General features: G+C 39.1%; 2 protein-coding genes across 9 annotated transcripts in view; one reads left to right on the top strand and one right to left on the bottom strand.

The window, feature by feature from the left end:
- Positions 1–4,596, bottom strand: part of MTHFD1 (methylenetetrahydrofolate dehydrogenase, cyclohydrolase and formyltetrahydrofolate synthetase 1) — a 54,099-nt gene extending 49,503 nt beyond the window's left edge. The window contains exon 1 of the mRNA XM_045810494.2: positions 4,438–4,596. Coding sequence (XP_045666450.2) covers positions 4,438–4,478 — 41 coding nt within the window. The 5' untranslated portion in view covers positions 4,479–4,596. The remainder of the gene's footprint in view (positions 1–4,437) is intronic.
- A 236-nt stretch (positions 4,597–4,832) lies between these two features.
- Positions 4,833–22,246, top strand: part of LOC123800655 (coiled-coil domain-containing protein 170-like) — a 45,769-nt gene continuing 28,355 nt past the window's right edge. Inside the window, exons 1-7 of one of the 8 annotated variants that reach the window (XM_087855994.1) lie at positions 4,834–4,998; positions 8,208–8,306; positions 9,085–9,194; positions 9,674–9,829; positions 10,569–10,738; positions 12,522–12,853; positions 19,058–19,183. In XM_087855994.1, coding sequence (XP_087712120.1) covers positions 12,689–12,853; positions 19,058–19,183 — 291 coding nt within the window. In that variant the 5' untranslated portion in view covers positions 4,834–4,998; positions 8,208–8,306; positions 9,085–9,194; ... (1 more) ...; positions 10,569–10,738; positions 12,522–12,688. Of the gene's footprint in view, positions 8,307–9,084; positions 9,195–9,673; positions 9,830–10,568; positions 10,739–12,521; positions 12,854–19,057; positions 19,184–22,246 lie in introns of all 8 variants that reach the window. The other 7 variants (XM_087855992.1, XM_087855995.1, XM_087855993.1 and 4 more) reach the window with 7 other exon arrangements.

The following is a 22,246-nucleotide window of genomic DNA, read 5'->3' as shown; positions in this document are numbered from 1 at the left end:
TGAGCTTAATTCCCATATTTAAAATTACAGTCCCCCCATGCTTCAGAAATCTCTGTTCCTCTTCCTTGCTCTGGTTTTTCCTTTGGCACTTCTCACTACTTCATATTTTTGTACCTATTTTATTGTCTCTGTCTACCCAAGAGGGTGCAAACTCCAAAAACAGGGATTTGGGCTATTTTGGGCTATCGGGTTACCATAGTCTCTACGCCTGAAGAGTGCTTGCATACAGGAGGCATATGGATATTTGTTGAAAAGTGAATAAATATCCAAAAATGACACACACTTGCCTCTAACACTCAGATCTCTCCCAACTGTCAAACTCACGGTGCGGTCTTGGAACTCCCCTTAAGGGAGAAATGGGGGTTTTCCTTCCAAAGGGAGATAATTGGGCAACTAGATTTCCCACAGGGTAGAACAGGCAGAGATGGAATCTGGAATGATGAACTCTGTCTAGTCCTGTCTCCGAGGAAAGTATAAAGGAAGAATAATAAAAGTAGACCAAAGTCAAGCACGGTCTTTCTCAGCAGAGTGGGAAGCATGGCAGTGAAAGGAAGACTGCTGCAAAGAAAAAGATTAGTTTACGAAATTCCTTTTAGCAAAGTAGTTAAGTGCCTGATAGAGTGAAAAACACCATGTACTGGGCGAAGAAGATGACTTGGTCCCAGCTGAACCTCTGCATTAACCAGCCTAGTGACCTTTGGCCAAATCACACCACTTTCAGCTGCAGGATGGGATGGATTGAGTGGACTGGGTTTTGGAGACATTCTGACTGTGGAACTCTATGACCTGTCCCACTCTTTCTCCCTCCAAGTAAGAGATTTTACAGTTCAAACACTGTATCAGGGTAAAGACTGCCCAGGGCCCTTGAAGGTTTGCAAATTTATCCCTAGAGAGAACCAATAGTTGCTGGCAACGAAGAAAGTTGACCTGCAAACTTGGAGGATAGGGGACCCCTTCCCTACAGGGTCCCTGGTTGCCATGTAAGTTCACTTACCTTTCCTCTCAAGAGTGTCCCTAAACCTAGTAAAAGAGGACAGGTGGGGACACCTTGCCCAGAGGCTGCACATAGTGTCCAACCCACTCATGCTGTAAGAAGTACTTTTTTGTTCGGATCCCCCCAGAGCCATAGCCCAAGAGTCGGAAGCCTGTTGCAGCCTCAGCACAAGTTGCTGGGGGACTGCATGAACCCATGACCCAAGAAGGCTGAACACCTTCCAAAGCTCCCTCTCTCTGAGGAACTGTGATCAGTACCAGCTCTTGGAGTCGAGCTCTCCATGAAGGTCAAGGTGCTAAAGTATGGCAGTCTCTGAGCCATTTTATTAACACATGAAAGAAAGATCTATAAGTACAAAGAGACCTTAGTCTAAAATTGTTAGTAGGAACTAACTAATCGCTTCACCACAGGGCAATGTAAAAAGTGAGCCAAGTCAACTCTGAACGGGCTGGGTAGAGGAACCTTCCAGTACCTGGAAGTCTTTTCCAGAAAATGTTTTCAATCCTTATAACCAAATCACTGCCATACTTCAATGATGAGAACTAGATTTACACCTAAGGTTTTAAATACGTGGTTCTCAACTTTCAGGATGCATTAGAATCATAGAAATGAGCTTTTAAAATATTTAGAGAATATTTGAATCCAGTGGCTTATTGTTAGCAATTCCAATTAAATCAGTCTGGTGTGGGCACCCAAGCATTGGTATTTTTCACAAGTACCCTATGAGACTACATAGGCAAAACTATCTTGGAAAAGACAGGCAATTTCTACTAAAACCAATTAGACATATTTATCCTACTACTCTACAATTCTACTATTAGATATGCAACCAACAGAAATGTGTGTATGTTCCACCAAAAGACATGTAAAAGAAGGCTCATGGACACCTGGGTGGCTTAGCTGATTAAACATCTGACTGGCTCAGGTCATGATCTTGGGGTCCTGGGATCAAGCCCCAGGGTAGACTCCCAGCACAGTGGGGAGTCTGCTACTCCCTCTCCCTCTGCCTTCCCCCTGCTCATGCTCTCTCTCATATAAATAAAATCTAAAAAAAAAAAAAAAAAAAAAAGAATGCTCATAGTAGTTACAACTCATACCACCATAAACTAGAAACTAAATGTCCACATGAGTAAATAGTAGCAAATTCATATAGGATACAATACAGCAAAGAGAGTAAATGAACTACATGCAATATGAAATAATCTCAGAAACACAATGTTAATTGAAAGAAGCCAGACACAGAAGTCTTTATACTGTACAATGCCATTCATATAAAGTTCAAAGACAAGCACCATTAATCTACAGTGTTAGAAGTCAGGAAAATGATTACCTTTGTGGGGGATGGTAACTGGAGGGTATAGGAGGGAGGACTTCTGGGGGTGCCAATGCCACTTCTTGATCTGGGTGCTACTCAGGTAAGTTCAGTGGCAAAAAATTCACTGAGCTGTATACTTGCGATAGGCACACTCATTTATGTATTCTTATTTAATTTAAATAAAAAGAAATAAAAACAAAAAGCTCCCTAAGTGACTTTAATGTGAGTTACTGTTGAGAATCACTGACATTGATCTCAAGGCAGCTATCACTGTCAAAAAGATAATGAATCAATCATCTATGTATACATGAACTAATTTCTTTTTTTTTTAAAGATTTTATTTATTTATTTGACAGAGATAGAGACAGCCAGCGAGAGAGGGAACACAAGCAGGGGGAGTGGGAGAGGAAGAAGCAGGCTCACAGCGGAGGAGCCCGATGTGGGGCTCGATCCCAGAACGCCGGGATCACGCCCTGAGCCGAAGGCAGACGCTTAACTGCTGTGCCACCCAGGCGCCCCTACATGAACTAATTTCTAATCATTAACACAGCTACCATGTATTGAACACTTATTATGTGCCAGGAACAATTCTAAATGCTCTTCAGCTAAAAATTCGTTCAATTCTCCTAACAACTCAATGGCTTAGATATTATTTTTATTTTACATCTGAGGAAGTTCTGGTATACACAGGTTAACTAAATTGCTTAAAGCCACACAACTACTAAGGAGTGAAAGGTTTCTAGGTGTTTGGGATATAGACATAAACAAGACAATGCATGTATTGGCCTTTATGGAGCAAACATATTTAACTTCTCTCCACTCAACAAAAACGTTATTAAGTACCTATTCTCAGTGGCCTGCCAGGAAGCAAGCCTAAATTATCTCTTCAAACAGCCTTTTAAAAAGGAAGACTATCAGAAAAAGCCACTGGTAAAGGCAGTATGTTTGACTATAAGTGAACAAAAAGCAAAGTCAAGCCGAAACAATGCAGTTGAGCACAGCATAAGTTGAAAAGCACTCAGATGTAAGTTTTGTGATTTCTAGTCTAAATGTCTGGAGTTCCTCTTTAACAATGTGAAAGATTCATTACCATTTACTGTACATCTCACATTCTTTGTCCACCATGTTTACCTTCCAGGAAAAATCATTTTGCCCCAGGGTGGGTTTCACCAACAAGGACTCCCTAACACACTCAAAAACCTTTACTCACAGAGTTGGAAAGTTCACAGAGGACAATGACTATTGCCAAATACAGCAATTAGTAAATAACTGGTGAGGTCAAAGGTCCGAAGATCAACTGGCAGGAGAGTCACACAAGATATATCTTTCCCTCTTCTACTCTGGTATTTCTCCATTCCTCACCTCCCAGACAAAAAGCAGCAGGGTGTACTTCCTGGGAGTAAGTTTGGCAATCATATCCACTAGTTAGGCATTTAGATTTCCCGTAGAGGAACAACAAGCAGAGGTCAAATGCAATAGGGAATAGTCGCAGGACTCAAAAGCCAAACTTGAAAGTAACTCCAGGGCCTGGAGGGAGACAAGGTTTTTAGAAGAGCATGAAACTGAAGGAAAAGGAAGTTTTTACTAGGTTCCACTTAGCAAATGATGACTCAGGTGTAGTGGAAAAAACCAAGGCTGGAAGGAGTCACTCCATCGCTAATCAGCCTTATGACCTTGTCAAGTTTTTTCACTTCATTAATCTGTCTCCTCACCTCTGAATTACAGGGTGAGGGGGTAAATTGCATTAATGAATTCTGACTATTGCGCTTCGGACAGTCTCAGCCACACTCTTCTGGCAGAAAGCCGTCAGTAGCTGCATTTTGGGGGCACAGTCGGGCCGGTTAAAAGTACTGGTCCAAAACACAATAGCCAGCAGACCCAGACACCAGGCAGCCTTTCTAGAAACTCGGACCGTGCCCAAAGCCCCATTCTGTGACTGCAGGGGGCCGATCTTCAGGTGTGACGGATTCAATACTATGCCCTCCCTCCCCACCGGCTGGCCTTACTCTTGGCGCTACGTGTGTCCCTCTAGCAAAAAAAAAAAGGGGGGGGGAACGTGGGGACCTCCACACTCTGCTCAGAGCCCTCGCCTGCAGCCCAACATGCCCTAAAAACGACAGGTGCTTACGCGGAGACCACCTTCCCGTTCAGGATTTCCGCCGGTGCCATGGCCTTTATTAGTCCGCTGCCCACGATGGACACGACCAAAATTGAGGATCCACGAGCTCCACAGCTGCGCGGAACAACCCAACCCACGTGTTTAGGGACTACCCCCGGAGGTCGTGCTTCTGCGCCTGCGCCCCCCCCCCCTCGACGAGCGTGCGCAATGCGGAAGGACAGAGGCCCTAATGCAGCCAAGAGCTGGGATTTGGACGTCTCATGCCTCGGAAAGATGGAGGAACTCGGTGATGAGTGGCTGGTGGAAATGATTGGCTCGTGAAAGAAGCCGTTTCAGATTGCGCCTTCGTGTGGGGCGGGGAACTCGCTGAAGAGGGGTGGAGTTTCGAGCACAGCCCTTCGTGGGCGGAGCAGCGGGCGGAGCCCGAGGGGCGTTCTCGCGGGAGAACAGTTTCGCGCGCGCGGGAGCGAGGCGCGTCTCCAGGACACGCCTGGGCGCTGGGAAAGGTGTCGCGCCGGGGGCTGAGGGTGCGGCTTCCCAGGGGAAGTTCTGGGCAGACTCCGGCGCGCAGTACGTGGTGGGCCTCAGGGCTGGCTCGCAGAGGTGAAACCCGCAGGGCGTGAGGCGGCTTCGTTTCTGGCGTTATCGCCCCCGGCGCTGTCAGACTGGTGTGGGGCTCCCACCCGTATTCTGAGTCGGAGGGTCGGGATGGCGCCCCTAACCGTTTTAAAAATCTCGGGTGGCGCCTGCTCGGCTAGGGTCGGAGCCATCGCGCTGTTTCAGGCCCCTCTGAGCTGGAGCGCCGCGTGGCTCCAAGTGCCCGGGGTGACCTCGGGGTCGGTCAGTGCGGGGAGGGTCGTCAGCTCTGCAAGCCTAGATTTTGTCAGCTTCCTGGTGCAGATGTAGGGTTGGAGAGGACGCGGGCCTTACGTAAACTAACCCCCGAGCGACCCGTAACGGCAGACACTCCCTCCCCGCGGGCGTCCACTCTGCCAAAGCGAGCTGGGGCGTTTGTGCGCTCTGCCCCAGGAAATAAGCTGCGTTCTTACCATGTTCAGGTTACAGTCATCCCAGGATAGCTCTAAAGTTAAGTTGTACAGGGCACTTTGTTTATTTTCTTCCCCGATATTATTGAGAGAATTAACATAAGGTATGTAAGTTTAAGATGTACAGTGTGATGATTTGGTAGACATGAAATAATTACAATAAGATTACTTAACATCTCCATTCTCTCACATAATTACAATAGCCCTGTGTGTGGCGATAACATTTAAGATCTACTCTCTTAACTATTGTTGGTTATAGTCACCATGCTGAACATTAGATCCCCAGAACTTACTCATCTTATACCTGGAAGTTTATACCCTTTGACCCGCATCCGTATGCCCTGGCAATCACCATTCTATTCTATTTATATGAAACGGGCTGCTTTAGATTCCGCATATAGATACCTTACAGTATTTATCTTTCTCTTACTTCACTTGGGTACCCTAAAGGTCCATGTTATCCTAAAAGGCAGCATTTCCTTTTTTATAGTTGAATGATCTTGTGGGTGGGTGGGTAGGATTGTGTATCACATTCTCTCTATCCATTCTCCCCTCTACAGGTACAGGTTGTTTCCTTATATTGGCTACTGTAAATAATGCTGTAATGATCATGAGGGTGCAGATATCTCATTGAGATAGCGATTTTGTTCAGGTCACTTTGGATTTGACCAAGTATCTAAGTTTCTTTTATAAACCATTTTTTAGGTGGCATGTTTCACTAATGGCAGAGCTCATCTTTTGAACTGTGTTCTTTTTGGGGGGGTGGAGGAGACTTTTGGTAGTTGCTTTTGCCTTATTTCTAAATTCTGAGGATATTTTACAGTAGCCTCATATATGGAATTAGAGCAAATTTTTGCTTTATAAATAACAGTTTTATTGAGGTATAATTTATATGCCAGAAAATTCACCTAAGCGTACAACTGAATGATTTTTAGTATATTTACAGACTTGTACAACCAACACCATAGTAGAATTAAAGAATTTTTGGTGAAAATTTTTTCTGGTAATTTGCACAGGAGGACATATTAGAAACACAGCTAATCTTCAATAGGACAGGAAAGAATATCCAATGGAAAAAAGACAGTCTCTTCAACAAATGGTGTTGGGAAAATTGGACAGCCACATGCAGAAGAATGAAACTGGGCCATTTCCTTACACCATACACAAAAATAGACTCAAAATGGATGACAGACCTAAATGTGAGACAGGAATCGATCAAAATCCTAGAGAACACAGACAGCAGCCTCAGTGACCTGGGCCGCAGCAACTTCTTGCTAGACACTTGTCCAAAGGCAAGGGAAACAAAGGCAAAAATGAACTATTGAGACTTCATCAAGATAAAAAGCTTTTGCACAGCAAAGGAAACAGTTAACAAAACCAAAGGAGAACTGACAGAATGGGAGAAGATATTTGCAAGTGACATATCAGATAAAGGGCTAGTATCCAAAATCTGTAAAGAACTTATCAAACTCAATACCCAAAGGACAAATAATCCACTCAAGAAATGGGCAGAAGACGTGAACAGACATTTCTCCAAAGAAGACATCCAAATAGCCAACAGACACATGAAAAAATGTTCAACATCTCTCAGCATCAGGGAAATACAGATCAAAACCACAGTGAGATACCACCTCACACCAGTCAGAATGGCTGAAATTAACAAATCAGAAAACAACAGATGTTGGTGAGGATATGAGAAAGGGGGACCCTCCTACTCTGTTAGTGGGAATTCAAGCTGGTATAGCCACTCTGGAAAACAGTGTGGAGATTCCTCAAAAAGGTAAAAATAGAGCTACTCCACAACCTAGCAATTGCACTATTGGGTATTTACGCCAAGAAGATGTGATACACACACACACACACACAAACACACACACACACACACAAAATGGAGTACTACTCAGCCATAAAAAAAATGAAATCTTGCCATTTGCAGCAACGTGGATGGAGCTAGAGTGTATTATGCTAAGCGAAATAAGTCAATTAGAGAAAGACAATTATCATACGATCTCACTGATATGTGGAATTTAAGAAACAAAACAAAGGATCATAGGGGAAGAGAGGAAAAAATAAAACAGGATGAAACCAGAGAGGGAGACAAACCATAAGAGACTCTTAATCATAGGAAACAAACTGAGGGTTGCGGGAGGGAAGGGGGTGATGGACATTAAGGAGGGCACAAGAGATAATGAGCACTGGGTATTATTAAGACTGATGAATCATTGATCTCTACCTCTGAAACCAATGATATATGTTAATTAATTGAATTTAAATTTTAAAACAATTAGGAAAAAAGCACAACTTAATAAAACATAATATAGTGGCATAATATAATAACTTAATATGAGGACCTCTGAACACGTGCCATTATATTGTGTTTGACCAGAACAAGTAAAATTAAGAGGAAAATTGAACCAAATGTTCCTGGTAAATTACAGGTAGTGAAACTTCTGTGGCTTATAGTACCAAATAGATATTGACTATTTCAGCTGTCTTGTTTGCTGAGGAAGATGGCAAAACCCCAATTTACAGATGGAGAAATAGACTGAAGGATAACTTGCCCAAGCTGTATAGCTGTTCCTGGGATAGGCCCCAAACCTTCCTTCGTCTCTAAATATATTGCTTTTGCTACCTCTACAGCCTGGTTTTCAATAATATAATAATAATAATAATAATAATAATAATAATGTCTTTGTATCATCTGCATAATTCATTCATTCATTGAGCAAATAGTTACTGAGTGTCTTCTGTGCTAACAACAAAAAATACTGCTCGTGGTGCTAGAGATACCATAGCGAACCAACAAAGTTCCTGCCCCCAGCTAATATTCTGGTAAGTGAAACAATGATCAATTAAACAAATATATAATTTTAGATATTGAGATGTCATTTTTTAAAAATAGGCAAGCTAAGAGGATGGGTAATAGTGGTTAAGAGGCAGGAGAGTACTCTTAGAATTGTAAGAAAGATTTCTCTGGGAAATCTGACTTGAGCAGAAACCTGAATGAAAGGAGAAAGTTGGGGTAATAAAAGAAAGGAGTTGGCTTGAGCAACTGGAAAAGTGGAGTTGTCATTTATTGATTTGAAATAACACTGTGGCAGGAGGAGGTTTTGAGTTTTAATTCAGTTTTATTAGAGTTTTTCAGATGCCTCTTTGACATCTAAATGGAAATAGATATTTAAGGACAGATTAGGTAAGGGCCCATGAAGGGATTGGATGTAGGTAGAGAGAGGACCAAGGACTAGGGCACTTCAGTATTCAGAATTCAAGGAGGTGAGGAAGAACCAGGAGGATAGATTGAAAAGCAGAGTGCAGCGTGATATGAGGAAAACCACAAAGGCAAACAGCTTTAGAAGACAGGTAAAGAAAGTATATTATGGGAAAAGGGGTAATTCAAATATATTGCAGGTTGGTCAAATCAAGTAAAGATTGAGAATCGATCATTTCACAGAGAATAGAAAGAGAAAATATTTTCATTCAAATGATCTTATTGTCACTTGCTTGAAAAAAAAGTATATCCTTTTTGCAAAAGCTTCATTTTTTACAACCTTTTTGAGGGTAATTTGATAATATCTATCAGAAACTTAAATGTATTTTTCTTTTTTTTAAGAAGGCTCCACGCCCAGCATGAAGCCCAATGTGGGGATTGAACTCACAACCCTGAGATCAAGACCTAACCTGAGATCAAGAGTCAGACACTTAACCAACTGAGCCACCCAGGTACCTCAAATATAACCTTCTTTGACCTTCTAATACCCCTTTTAGGAATTTATCCTAAAGTAATATTTACACTTATACACAAAGATATATTTACCGAAGTGTTGTTTTCAATAGTAAAAAATTTCCATCAGGACAGATATAGTTATTAAAGGATAGGATAGGTAATAGATGTGTATAGATGTATAGGATAGCTTTCACACATTGTTAAGTGATAAAAGCAGATTATCCAACAAAATGTATAATATGATTTATGTTAATACATGTAAAACAGGACTTCTTTGACTACATTATCAAAAGTTGCCTGCTCATTTACCTCGTAACTGTCATATTAGCCTATTTTATTCACAACACCTATCCCTGTGTAGGATGATTTTATTTAGATACTTGTTCATTTTTTCCACCAGAATGTGAGCTTTGTAATACATTTCCTGTCTTGTTCATACTTTTTTTTTTAAAGATTTTATTTATTTATTCGACAGAGATAGACACAGCCAGCGAGAGAGGGAACACAAGCAGGGGGAGTGGAAGAGGAAGAAGCAGGCTCCCAGCGGAGGAGCCTGATGTGGGGCTCGATCCCAGAACGCCGGGATCACGCCCTGAGCCGAAGGCAAATGCTTAACCGCTAGGCCACCCAGGTGCCCCCTTGTTCATACTTATATTCCTGCTGCTCGGGGATGTAATTTTTAGAATCTTTTTTAGGGGAAAAAAAAGAATATTTATTTTCCTAGTTTAGTTATTAACTATTACTCTCATTCCAGTGAATATCACTTCTTGCTGCCTCTTTATCATTTATAAATGAAAATAGTGGAACAGTCATTCTCAACCCTAAAGTCACATTAAAATTACCTATATAGCTTTAAAGAGAAAAGATTATGTGTGGCCTCCAATGTAGACCAATCTCAAGTCAGAACTGGGAATGGGATCAGGGTATCGGTATTTTTTTGTTTTCTTTGAGATGCAGAGTTGAGAACCACTAGATTAGGTGATATTTGAAATATAATCCTAAGGATTCTGGTATCAAGAATACGTAATAGACACACACTTTCTCTAGAGTAAAAGTATTTCCCAAGAATTAGAATATCAGTGTTTCGGACAAATCATCTTTTGCTTTAGGAATAGCATATTGAATCAATCATTTTCTCCTCTCAAAGTACTTCTCCCTTGAAGAGGTGTAGGTATTGGAGACAAAAATTTAAAATATTTCAAGAATTTCACAAAAGAAAGACCCCAAATTTCACATTTACTGGAAGGTATATTTTCAGTGGGATCACTTTCTTAAGAGTTCTTAAGTTTACCAATGCTGGATGAAAACCACTTTATGTTTTCACTTCATTAATTAGGGATGTAACCATAGGCCTTACTGCATCCCTTTAGGAGGACTTTTCCCTTCCTTGGACCTCTGTGATGCGTTTACCTAGAAACAGCTTCTTTGATGTGCAAACATTCTACTGGCAGATTGTGCAGTGCAGCCACTCATATTGGACAATTCAGGTTTCTTCTGGGAAGTGAACAGTGATTTGGAATTTTCTCTTTTGCCTGATATGGTAAAAATTTATGGTTTTTACTCTCTGAAGTAAAGTGAAGTATAACATACTATATCTTTCTAATTTGAGGTACCAATAAATCTTATGAGCACATAGAAAAAATAGAATAGTCATGTACAAACCTACCAACACAGATGTCATATGTCATATTATGTCATATGTCATATTGCTGTATTTTATTTACTTTAATCTCCTAACACATTTTTATTATATAAGGTTAATTTGGGAAAACAGGACTATTATCCCTATAAGTTAACTTTGTATTAAGGAATTTCTTTTCCTATTGGATTCTTTAGTTGTTTAATGTGTATTTTTTGTGCCTACTATGGGATGATAGAATAAACCAGAAATAGATCCTGCTCTTAGGTACCTTTAATGTAGTAGGAGAGATAAGATTTTTACCTAATACAATATTGAATCAGATAATAGTTGAAATATAAATCATACACTACAAGAGTTAGAGAAAGAGGGAGATTACCCTCACCTTGCTGGAATCAGGAAATGAGGTGGTGTTTGAACTGATACTGAAGGATTTATGTTTGTGCTTCTAGAGATACAGTTCGGCCCACATAGTAGCCTGTTTTTAGAGGCAATATGAGTGAAACTTCTTAAGTAACTTTGTTTTTAATAGAGCATAAGATTCATAAAATGGTAAGGAAATAAAAGTAAAGAATAGAATTCTTAAGAAGTCTTTTGTCTCCACTCTCATTCTCATTCCAGGACTGAGGAGCAGTTTCTTGTCCCTTTTCATTCACCAAAACTTAAGTTGTTTTTTGATTCTCTTCTTTGGTTCTTAGAAAAGGAATTAATGTAGTAATGATTTTAAGTATTAAATAATGAAAATGAAGAAAAGACTAAAGTCTTGTTAGAGATATTTGCACTCTATTTATTTATAAAGATTTTATTTTTAAGTAATCTTTACACCCAATGTGGGGCTCAAACTCGCAACCCCAAGATCAAGAGTCACATGCTCTACCGACTGAGCCAGCCAGGCGCCCCAGAGATATTTGCTCTTTAATAATTGCCTTTAATATCAGTAAAACAAAATAATACAGGAATTTCAAAATGGATTTCAGGGTTAGTGAATAAAATCAGGGCTTCATGCTTTCTATTCCATGTTATTCAAATCACACTACCTTGATTTTTTTTTCTCTATGAAAATTCCTGTATTCTGGGAAAGTTCAATTTTTCTGGAAGATACCAACCACCAAAGGAAACACATACCCCGCTTACATGCAGCCCCTCTGCTTACATGCTCAGTTTCTAAATTTGCTTTCTCCCCCCGCCATATATCCCCCGATCTTAAAAAAGAAATCTCCATCTTATTGCTTAATAAACATATGGAAGATGGCTTTCCTCTATTTCTTTTACTTTAACTTTAGAAAAGAAAGATAATATATGAAATTGAACTGGGTAGGGATTATGGATTTAAGGCAGTACTGAAGTTCTTGGGAAACCGAATTTATAAAAATTATAATGTAAAGTTACATTTTACATTCCTCTGAGCAGAAAGAACACTATGAGCTATCAGATGCTACATTATTAACTCATGTTAGACTTTTTATCTTTTGGCTGAATCTCAAGGAATATAGTTAGGGTTCCTGATAGAGAAATTGAAAATGAAAGATATTTGCAAGTCAGGTGTGTGTAAATATGATTAATAAGTAGCATTTAAGTATGATATGAGTGCATATATGTACATTAGCAGGCTGTTTCAACCAGTTACAATTTAAACAGTGGTTTGATACTATTCTTTAGAAACTAGATCTGCCTTGTCTCCAAGCAACAGGTTCAGCGGACAGCTCCTTCTGAAGTCTGGCTAAGCTGTGAGGATCAGAAGTGGATCCTTCGTGAAGACATTGCTGTTGATGCTGGGCATACCTCAGCATCAATTCCTGACTGCTCTATGCAGACTGTCCGTGGAAGCACCTTGGATCACCATTACTAGATATGTTTCATGCTTCTTTTATCTCCAGCATGTCAGGCCCTCTCCAGTTTTTAAACCACTCAGATCCAGGAAGGCCTACTGCTGGCCAAAGCAAAGGGCTCCACGAGGCTAAGTCATCGAAAGTCAAGCTTCTATCAGCTCACACATCTCAGAAAAATAGCCCAGTGGTGAGTTGTACACTGGCATTTATTTTTTGCCCCATTCTTAGAAGGTAGAGATAAAACAACTCTTATACAATTGAGAGCTAGAAGAAAGGAAAGTCTAGTTCTGTTTGTCCACTTGCCTGTGCTGCACCCTTTCATGTCTTTGCTATTGAATGACTCAAGACATGAGGTTAAATGATCTTTCATTTCTTTTGATCCCTGGCTTGACTGTAGAAGAAGGAGCAGGGGTGCCTGGGTGACTCAGACAGTTAAGCAGCCAACTCTTGGTTTCATCTCAGGTCATGATCTCAGGGATTCTTTCTTGAGAATTCTCTTGAGGATTCTCTCTCTTCCTCTCCCCCTGCCCCTACCCCCTTCTCGCACGTACACACGCTCTCTCCCTCTCTCTCTCTCTTTCTCAAATAAATAAATCTTAAAAAAAAATAGAATAAGGAGCAGTGAAGCATCTAAATCTAATGGAACCTCAAAGTGGATTTTATCTATATTTTGCCTTTTTCGTAGTTCTGACAATTCACTGAGGCCCAACACTCCCAAAACAATATAAAAGTAGACTCTAGAGGGCCTCTAAGTTAATTTGATCCAACCCCACCATTTTCCAAATTAGGAAATAATACAAGAGAGGCCACAGTGATGTGGGGGTAGAACTAAGTAGTCTGAGTCCCATTACTTTCTAGTGCACCAAATTACCCCCTTGATTTACAGCCTTGTTTTATTAGGGCTAGACCATAATGAGAATCTTTCTGAAAATTAAATATCCTCTTGGATCAGTTGATGTCCCTTCCATTAATATTTGTAAGACCATGAGAAAGATCCACCCAGTCTTTACCGTACAGCTCTTAGAGGGTGAAGTCTGAACTTGGGGTGAAGATGGGGGTTAGAATAGTTTATTTCCTCCTACCTCTATTGGCTTTAAATGAGGATGACAAGCCTAGTTTCTTTGCTAGGAGAGGAAATGTTTTATAGTAAAAGTAAATTAGCCAACGGATGAATAGATAAAGAAATGTTACGTGTATATATATGTGTATACACACATACCCACCACACAGATTTAAATTTGACATTTTTCTCCAAATTTGTTTCACTTACTCTTTTAAAAGAGAAAACTTCTGGGGCACCTGGCTGGCTCAGTTGGTAGCGCATGTGACTCTTGATTTCAGGGTCATGAGTTCCAGCCCCATGTTGGGTGTAGAAATTACTTAAAAATAAAATCTTAAAAAAAGAGAGAGATAACACTTCACTGGTAACAGTTGAAGACTGTTGTGTAACTTTTGATCCCATCCCCAGTTTTTGGGGTGGATGATATAAAAAATTTTAACAAGCAGGATCAGACGTTAACCAGTAAGAATCTTTGCCATTCCTAGCACTGGCCCAGGCCCTGGAGTCCCTGCTGTTGAGCATTAGGCATCTTGGTTACTAGAGTGAAGGGGGGTGAGTGCACCCAGGGTCTGAGGTGGTGAGAGACGGAGGGGTTAAGGCAGCTGCCATTACAAGCCTCTATGAAGTGTTATTTGACCATCTTGCACCTTTTTCTTTTTCTTTTTTTTCTTTTCAGAGATAACTATTCTGAACTAAGTATATAACCTTTATGTTCTTACGTGTATGTGGATACTTCTGTTTTGGGCATTTAAAAAATTACATAAATGGTATTCTAGACATAGTTTTCTGCTGTGCTATTTGGATTCAATCTTATGTTTTTGAAAGTTGTTCTTTTTGAGTCATGTAAGCTTAGTCTGTGCACATTAACTGCTGCATAGAATTTCATTACAAATTAATATATCACAATTTTTATACATTTTATTTTTTCTTATGTAAACAAGCTGCAGTGAGTATTCTTATCCAGCATGCCTCCTTGTCCATATCTTCAAAATATGAAATAAAACGTAAAAAGCTGTATTTGAAAAAGCTACCTACAAAAAATAAATTACAGGGTGACTATTTCTTGTTTTTATAAATTAATAGCCTAATTGGATATAGTAGTTATTATTTTTATTTTTATTATTGGTGTTTTTATTTCAATGATATTGCAAAAAAATAATGTACATTTTCTGTACATGCCTTTCTTAAATGTTGAAAGCTAAATATGCACTGACGTATTAAGAGGGAATAAAAAGTATTATTAAATACGATTATTTTAAAAAATTGTAATGATATTGCAATGTACTAAATAAGACACCTAGCACATTTTAATCAATGTATTCTTGTGTTAGATCTCAGGTATGCTGTCAAGTTAGTCATGTTAGTTCATGGTACATTAAATTCTTTCTGTGCAAGGTTCCTCTTCCTTTTTTTTTCCATCTCCATTTCTGTCTCCTCTCAATCTAATATGTTTGATATATGTCTTTGAATATATTGGCATCTTTTTAAAGTATGCTGTTTTGTGTATGAGTTTATTTTTAAAAATATGTCATACTTAGAAATAATAAAATGTATACACACAGATTAGATAATAAGACAAGTACCTGTGAACCTGCTTCCTAGTTTCATAGAATATTGCCTGTACCAGAGACACTTCCTGTGTGCCGCTTCCTAACTGAATCCCTTTGCGGCCACCTAAAATTCGAAATAATAGATATTTTATTTTTATTTTAACTTAAAACTTTCTTTAAGTAGGCTCCATTCTGGGCCTTAAGCCTAGCGCGGGGGTTGAACTCACGACCGTGAGATGAAGACTTGAGCTGAGATCAAGAGTTGGACCCTTAACTGACTAAGCTGCCATGCCCCAAAGCAGTAGATACTTTGAATTTTGTGTTAGTCATTCCTTGTTTCTCTTCCTAGTTTAATCACCCTTTATGTATCCCTAATTAAAATTATTTGTATCCATTTTGAAAGGTTATTTGAATGGAATTATACTGCTTTTATTCTTTTGTTACTTCTTTTGCTTTGTGAGATTTGTGTCGATGTATGTACAATTATTAATAATTTTAATCATTGTGTAATATTTTATTGTATGAATATACTGCAAGTTATTTATCTGTTAAACTCTTATTTGACATGTGAGTTTTCCTTTTTTTTTTGCTTTTTCAAATAATGTTGATAATCTTTGCTTTTAACTGGAAAGTTTAGTCCATTTACATTTATTGATATTACTATTTGGATATATTTCTGTCATTACATTATGCCTATTCTATTGTCCCAATATTTTTCTGTTTCCTTTTCCTTCCTTTTATCATGCCAAAAGCTGATTATATTTTTGTTTTGTTGTTTGTATTAATTTTTTTATTCCACTTTTTCCTTTTCTACTAGTTTAGAAGTTATACGCTATATGTCTCCTTAGTAGTTATATTAGCTATCTTAACATGTATAATTAACAAAGTAAACTGAAATTTTTATGTTACTTCTGAGAAATCTGAAGATTTTATAGTGCTTTATTTATTTATTTTTTTTTTAAAGATTTTATTTATTTATGTGACAGAGAGACAGCCAGTGAGAGAGGGAACACAGCAGGGGGAGTGGGAGAGGAAGAAGCAGGCTCCCAGCAGAGAAGCCCGATGGGGGACTCGATCCCGGAACGCCAGGATCACGCCCTGATGAAGATTTTATAGTGCTTTAAACTGTTTTTCTCCTCTCAATGTATATGCATTTTTTTGGTCTTGTATTGGTTCTGTTCTTTATTTTCAACCCCACAAATCAGATTTTTTAAATTAATGCTTATTTAGATATACCCACACATGTACTATTATTTTTTGTCCACTATTCTTGCTTGTATTTCAGACTTTGTGAGTTAATTTTCTATGTGAAATCTGTCCTTTAGAATTTTCTTAAATTAGCGCATATTGGTAAATTCAGTTTTTGTTTGCCAAAATGTCTTTATTCTACCCCATATTAAAACATAATTTCATTCAGTATAAAATTCCAACTGCCAGTTATAATCTATCCTTGATCTGAAGAAACACTACTGTTTTATGCACTATTACAAAATTTAAAAATGTTGCCACCTAACTTATCCACAATATGAAATGGCACCAACTTTAAGATGCACCCCAGTTAGGGGCACCTGGGTGGCTCAGTCAGTTAAGCATCCGACTTGCAATTTTGGCTCACATCGTGATCTCGGGGTTGCGAGATTGAGCTCTGTGTTGGGCTCCATGCTTAGCAGGGAGTCTGCTTGGGGTTCTCTCTCTCAGCTCCTACCCCCCCAAATAAATAAATAAATCTTTTTTTAAAAAGATGCATCCCAGTTGCAGAGATGTGAAAACTTGTGTCTCAGAATCAGTGAAAGATGATCTATTTTTCTTAGTGCATTACAGCTATCATTTTGCTGTTTTCTAGCATCTGTATTATTGAGAAGTCATTCACCAGTCCAACAGCTATTTCTTTGTAATTATCTGTCCTTTCTATTTGCTTTTTAGATATTTCTTTGATATTCTGCAATTTCATTATGAGTGTGTAGGTAAGGAATTCTTTTTTTTAAAGATTTTATTTTATTTGACAGAGCGAGACAGTATAAGCAGGGGGAGCAGCAGAGGGAGAGGGAGAAGCAGGCTCTCTGCTGAGCAGGGAGCCCGATGTGGGGCTCCATTCCAGGACCCTGGGATCATGACCTGAGCCAAAGGCAGATGCTTAACCATCTGAGCCACCCAGGCACCCGAGGAATTATTTTTACTCTTCTTGGGATTTGCTAGACCACTTTATTGATACCTTTCAACAATTCTGTAAAATTCTCAGGCATTATGTCTTTAAATATTGCCTCTTCCCATTCTCTAAGTTATAAATTTCTTAGGCTCCGAATAGACATATGATAGACCACCTCATGTTCTTCTCTGTGTCTTTGAACTCTCTTTTACATTTACCACTTATTTTTCCCTATATGCTGTTCTCTTGATAATTCCTTCATATAAATTCACTCATTCTTCAGCTAGGTCTAATCTGCTCTTTAAAGTGTCCATTCAGTTTTTGAATTAAAATTATTATACTTTCCATTTCTAGAAATCTTATTTGGTTGTTTTTTCCACCATGTTTATTCTTTGTGGTCTTGTGAGTTATTTATATTTTCAAAATTCTCTTTTATTTCTTTATCTTTTTATGAAAGATTTTTAAAATTTATTTTTATTTTAATATATATATTACATATATATATACTTATATATGTATGTATATATTTAGAGAGAGAGAGTGTGCAAGCGGGGTGGGGGGTGAGGGGCAGCAGGAGAAGGAGAGAAAGAATCTTATATAGGCTCCATGCTCAGCACAGAGCCCAACTCAGGGCTCAGTCTCATGACTCTGAGATCACGACCTGAGCCAAAATCAAGAGTTGGATGCTTAACTGGCTGAGCTACCCAGGCACTCCAAAGATTTTATTTTTAAGTAATCTCTACACCCAACTGAGGCTTGAATTCACAATGTCAAGATCAAGAGTTGCACTCTCCACCTACTGAGCCAGCCAGGCACCCCTCTTTTATTTCTTTAACTAGTTAAACAGTTATTTTGTATTCTCTTGTGCAGTTCTATTTCCTGGTATCTTGTTAAGCATAAAATTCTAAAACCTGATAACTTTAGAAAAATACATTTTGTTCCTTTAGTGCATTAAGCACCATGTGAAACATTTAAACACTTCTTAGAGATTTATGTTAATACATTTTTCTTGGTTTTATTTGAATCATATAAACTTTGCTCTTAACAAAGTTATACTAATTACAATTACACTTTGCACACCCTTTTAACTATAGGAGAAGATACTGTATTACAGGTAAATATGCCCTAATCTTTACCCTCAGTGTAGGTGTGGAAGAAACATAAAATTATTGATTTACTGAAATCAGATTTTAAAAAATTAATTTGTATAATAATATAATGCATAGGAATTGGTTTGTAACCAAAAATAAAACAAATACTGGTATATCTTTCATCAGTGGCCTTCTAATATTTCAAGTTTCTGTAACGGTTTTATTGGATGTGAGTTGAAATTTCCCCAGATATCTTATATGTGTTTTCTTGATTCCTATACTCTTAGAAATTATATTTACTTAGATGTGCTTTATTTAAGGTGTTATAAATTATCAGATAGCAATTTTTTAAAAAATGTAAAGTAGTCTTTTAGGTCAACATGTTACTTGTTATTTTCCTGAGACCCACAGCACCTCAAAATGAATATTTTAAAGTTGTATTCTGTTTAAAGCTACTTATTTGAGCTTGTGTGGGTTAGAACATTGTTGGTTTTGATCAATAAGGTACATGTTTAGTTAATTAATTTGTAATTTCTCTTTGTAGGCTTGTTTTGATCCACCTGTTGTGATTCCCACCAAGAACCCAATAATGTACAACAAAAGGGCAGCTGACCCGGTCCGTCCTGACCTTACTGGTTTGCTGGTGAAAAACAAGAATCTTTTAGCTGAGGTATATGGATTATCTGAAAATAAAATGCCAAGGGAAATTATATCCTCTGTAAAAGTAGGGAGAGAAACATTCTGATAAGGGGCTCTAAGTATTATCTTAACTCAGTTTTGCTTTTTTCTCCATATTGAACTGTCTTATCACTGAGGAGCACTAATTTACACCCAAATCTGTCTTTTGCCAGATAAATCCTTCTGAAGATCATATGTAGTTAAGTGCTTTTGAGTTGACTGCTAAATGTTATAATGTTAAAATAGTGTTTAGGAACTGCCGTGCTCAAAAGTTTTGTAAAAACAATCAATTATATGCTTTAAGCATTTTTTAATGGAAAGGTTGAGTTCCTATTTAAAACATAGCACCAAATGTCAAATATCCACTAGTCTTTTATAATACTTGATGAAACGGGGCTCCTGGGTGGCTCAGTGGGTTAAATGTCTGTCTTTGGCTCAGGTCATGATCCCAGGGTTCTGGGATCAAACCCTGCATCACGCTCCTTGCTCAGTGAGAAGCCTGCTTCTCCTCCCCCCTCTGCCTGCTGCTCCTCCTGCTTGTGCTCTCTCTTTCTCTGTCAAATAAATCAATAAAATCTTTAAAATTAAACACTTGATGAAACGTATGAGTAACATCAACAGATGAAAAAGAAAGAAAACACATTTGTAGGAAATGACCTGACTTTTCCCTTAACACCCGGTGATGAACTAGAGAGTATTTTTGGTTTTTTTTAAAGTTTGTTTATTTGTTTATTAAAGTAATCTCAACCCCCAATGTAGGGCTTAAACTCACAACCCCAAGATCAAGAGTTGCATACTCTGCTGACTGAGCCAGCCAGGCGCCCCTGTAGGAATTCTTTAGTTGAGCTCAAGTGCCCTCAGGCTATATGTTGCAAGAGATAGTCTTATAGATAACCATGATTGAATCCCAGAGGCCCTTAGAGATACTGGCTGTTTATGCCGGCACTGCCTCTGTGGTCAGTTCAGTAAAATGTTCTGAATGCTGATGTTATGGGACACTGACCAGCCTTTCAAATAAGTAGCTAGCTATGGCGTGTGTATGAGTTTGCTAGGGCCGCCCTAACAAAGTACCACAGGCTGTGGCTTAAATAATAGAAATTTTTCTCACAGTTCTGGATGCTAAAAATCCAAAACAAGGTTTTGGCAGGATTAGTTTCTTCTTCTACTTCTACTACTTCTCCTCCTCCTCCTCTTCCACTTCCTCCCAGACTTATTGCCATATAATTGACATATAACATTATGTAAGTTTAAGATGTACAATATGATGTTTTAATATACATATATTTTGCTAAATAATGACAACAATAAAGTTAATTAGTACTTCCGTCACCTCACATAATGACTTTGTGTGTATGTGTGTGTGGTGAGAAGGTTAGTTTCTTCTGAGACCTCTTTCCTTGGCTTATAGGTGGGCGTCTGTTCTCTGTGTCTTTACACAGTCTTCCCTCTATAACTGTGTCCAAATTTCCTCTTCTCATAAGAACATCAATCATGTAGGCTTATGGCTCACCCTAAAGATTTCATTTTAACTTAATTACCTCTTTAAAGACCCTGTCCTTGGGGCACCCAGGTGGCTCAGTCAGTTAAGCAGCAACTCTTGATTTCTGCTCAGGTCATGATCTTGGGTTCCTGGGATCGAGCCCTGAATTGGGCTCTGCGCTCAGCGGAGAGTCTGCTTGAGACTTCTCGCTCTCCCTCTACCCCCCCACAAACTCACGTTGCTCTCTCTCTCTCAAATAAATAAATAAATCTTTCACCCAAAAAAAAAAAAAAAAAAAGCCCCTGGGACGCCTGAGTGGCTTAGTTGGTTAAGCCTCTGACTTCAGCTCAGGTCATGATCCCAGGGTCTTGGGATCAAGTCCCGCATCATGCTCCTTGCTCAGTGGGGAGCCTGTTTTTCCCTCTGCCTGCTGTTCCCCCTGTTTGTGCTCTTGTTCTCTCGCGCTCTCTCTCTCTCTCTCTCTGACAAATAAATAAAATCTTTTAAAAAAGAAAATTAAAAGTCCTTGTCCTCAAATATAGTCACATTCTGAGTCACTGGGGGTTAGCACTTCAACATATGAATTTTGGGAGGACAAAAGTCAGCCCACAACAGTGGCCTTATTCCTTGGGGCCTCTTTTCTGGTATCTCATCTATCAATAGCCTGACTCCAGGCTTTATTTAAATATATAGACATAGAGGGGTACCTGGCTGGCTCAGTTGGTTAAGCATCTGACTCTTGATTTTGGCTCAGGTCATGATCTCAGGGGCATGAAATCAAGCCCTGAGTCAGGCTCCACAATCGGCGTGGAACCAACTTAAGATTCTCTCTCTCCCTCTCTCTTTGCCCCTCCCCCTCACTCGCATGCACTTTCTCTCTCAAAATAGAAAATATATATCTATATCTATAGATATGTAGATAAAAACATATTTCTTTCAATTTTATTTATTCTAATATTTTCCTTCCTTTAGCATAAAGGTGAATAGAGCTTAAATTTAAATGGAGTTTATATAGATACAATCCATTTTATGACACTGGAAAGATTTTTTTTTTTTTTTTAAAGATTTTATTTATTTATTTGACAGAGATAGAGACAGCCAGCGAGAGAGGGAACACAAGCAGGGGGAGTGGGAGAGGAAGAAGCAGGCTCATAGCGGAGGAGCCCGATGTGGGGCTCGATCCCGTAACGCCGGGATCACGCCCTGAGCCGAAGGCAGACGCTTAACCGCTGTGCCACCCAGGCGCCCCAGATCTTTTTTTTTTTTAAAGATTTAAAGGCGCCCCCTCAAAGTACTTTTTAAAAGCAATTCTCGGGCTCCTGGGTGGCACAGCGGTTAAGCGTCTGCCTTCGGCTCTGCCTTCGGCTCAGGGCATGATCCCGGCGTTACGGGATCGAGTCCCACATCGGGCTCTTCCACTATGAGCCTGCTTCTTCCTCTCCCACTCCCCCTGCTTATGTTCCCTCTCTCGCTGGCTGTCTCTATCTCTGTCAAATAAATAAATAAAATCTTTAAAAAAAAAAAAAAAAGCAATTCTCTACATGTACATCTGTCATTTGGTAACTATAAATATTC

The sequence above is a fragment of the Ursus americanus genome, chromosome 26 (genome assembly GCF_024610735.1).
Source record: "Ursus americanus isolate L20-20 chromosome 26, mUrsAme1.1.p, whole genome shotgun sequence".
NCBI lineage: Eukaryota > Metazoa > Chordata > Mammalia > Carnivora > Ursidae > Ursus > Ursus americanus.
Note: the sequence above shows the minus strand (reverse complement) of the source record. Positions and strands in the feature narration are given on the sequence as shown.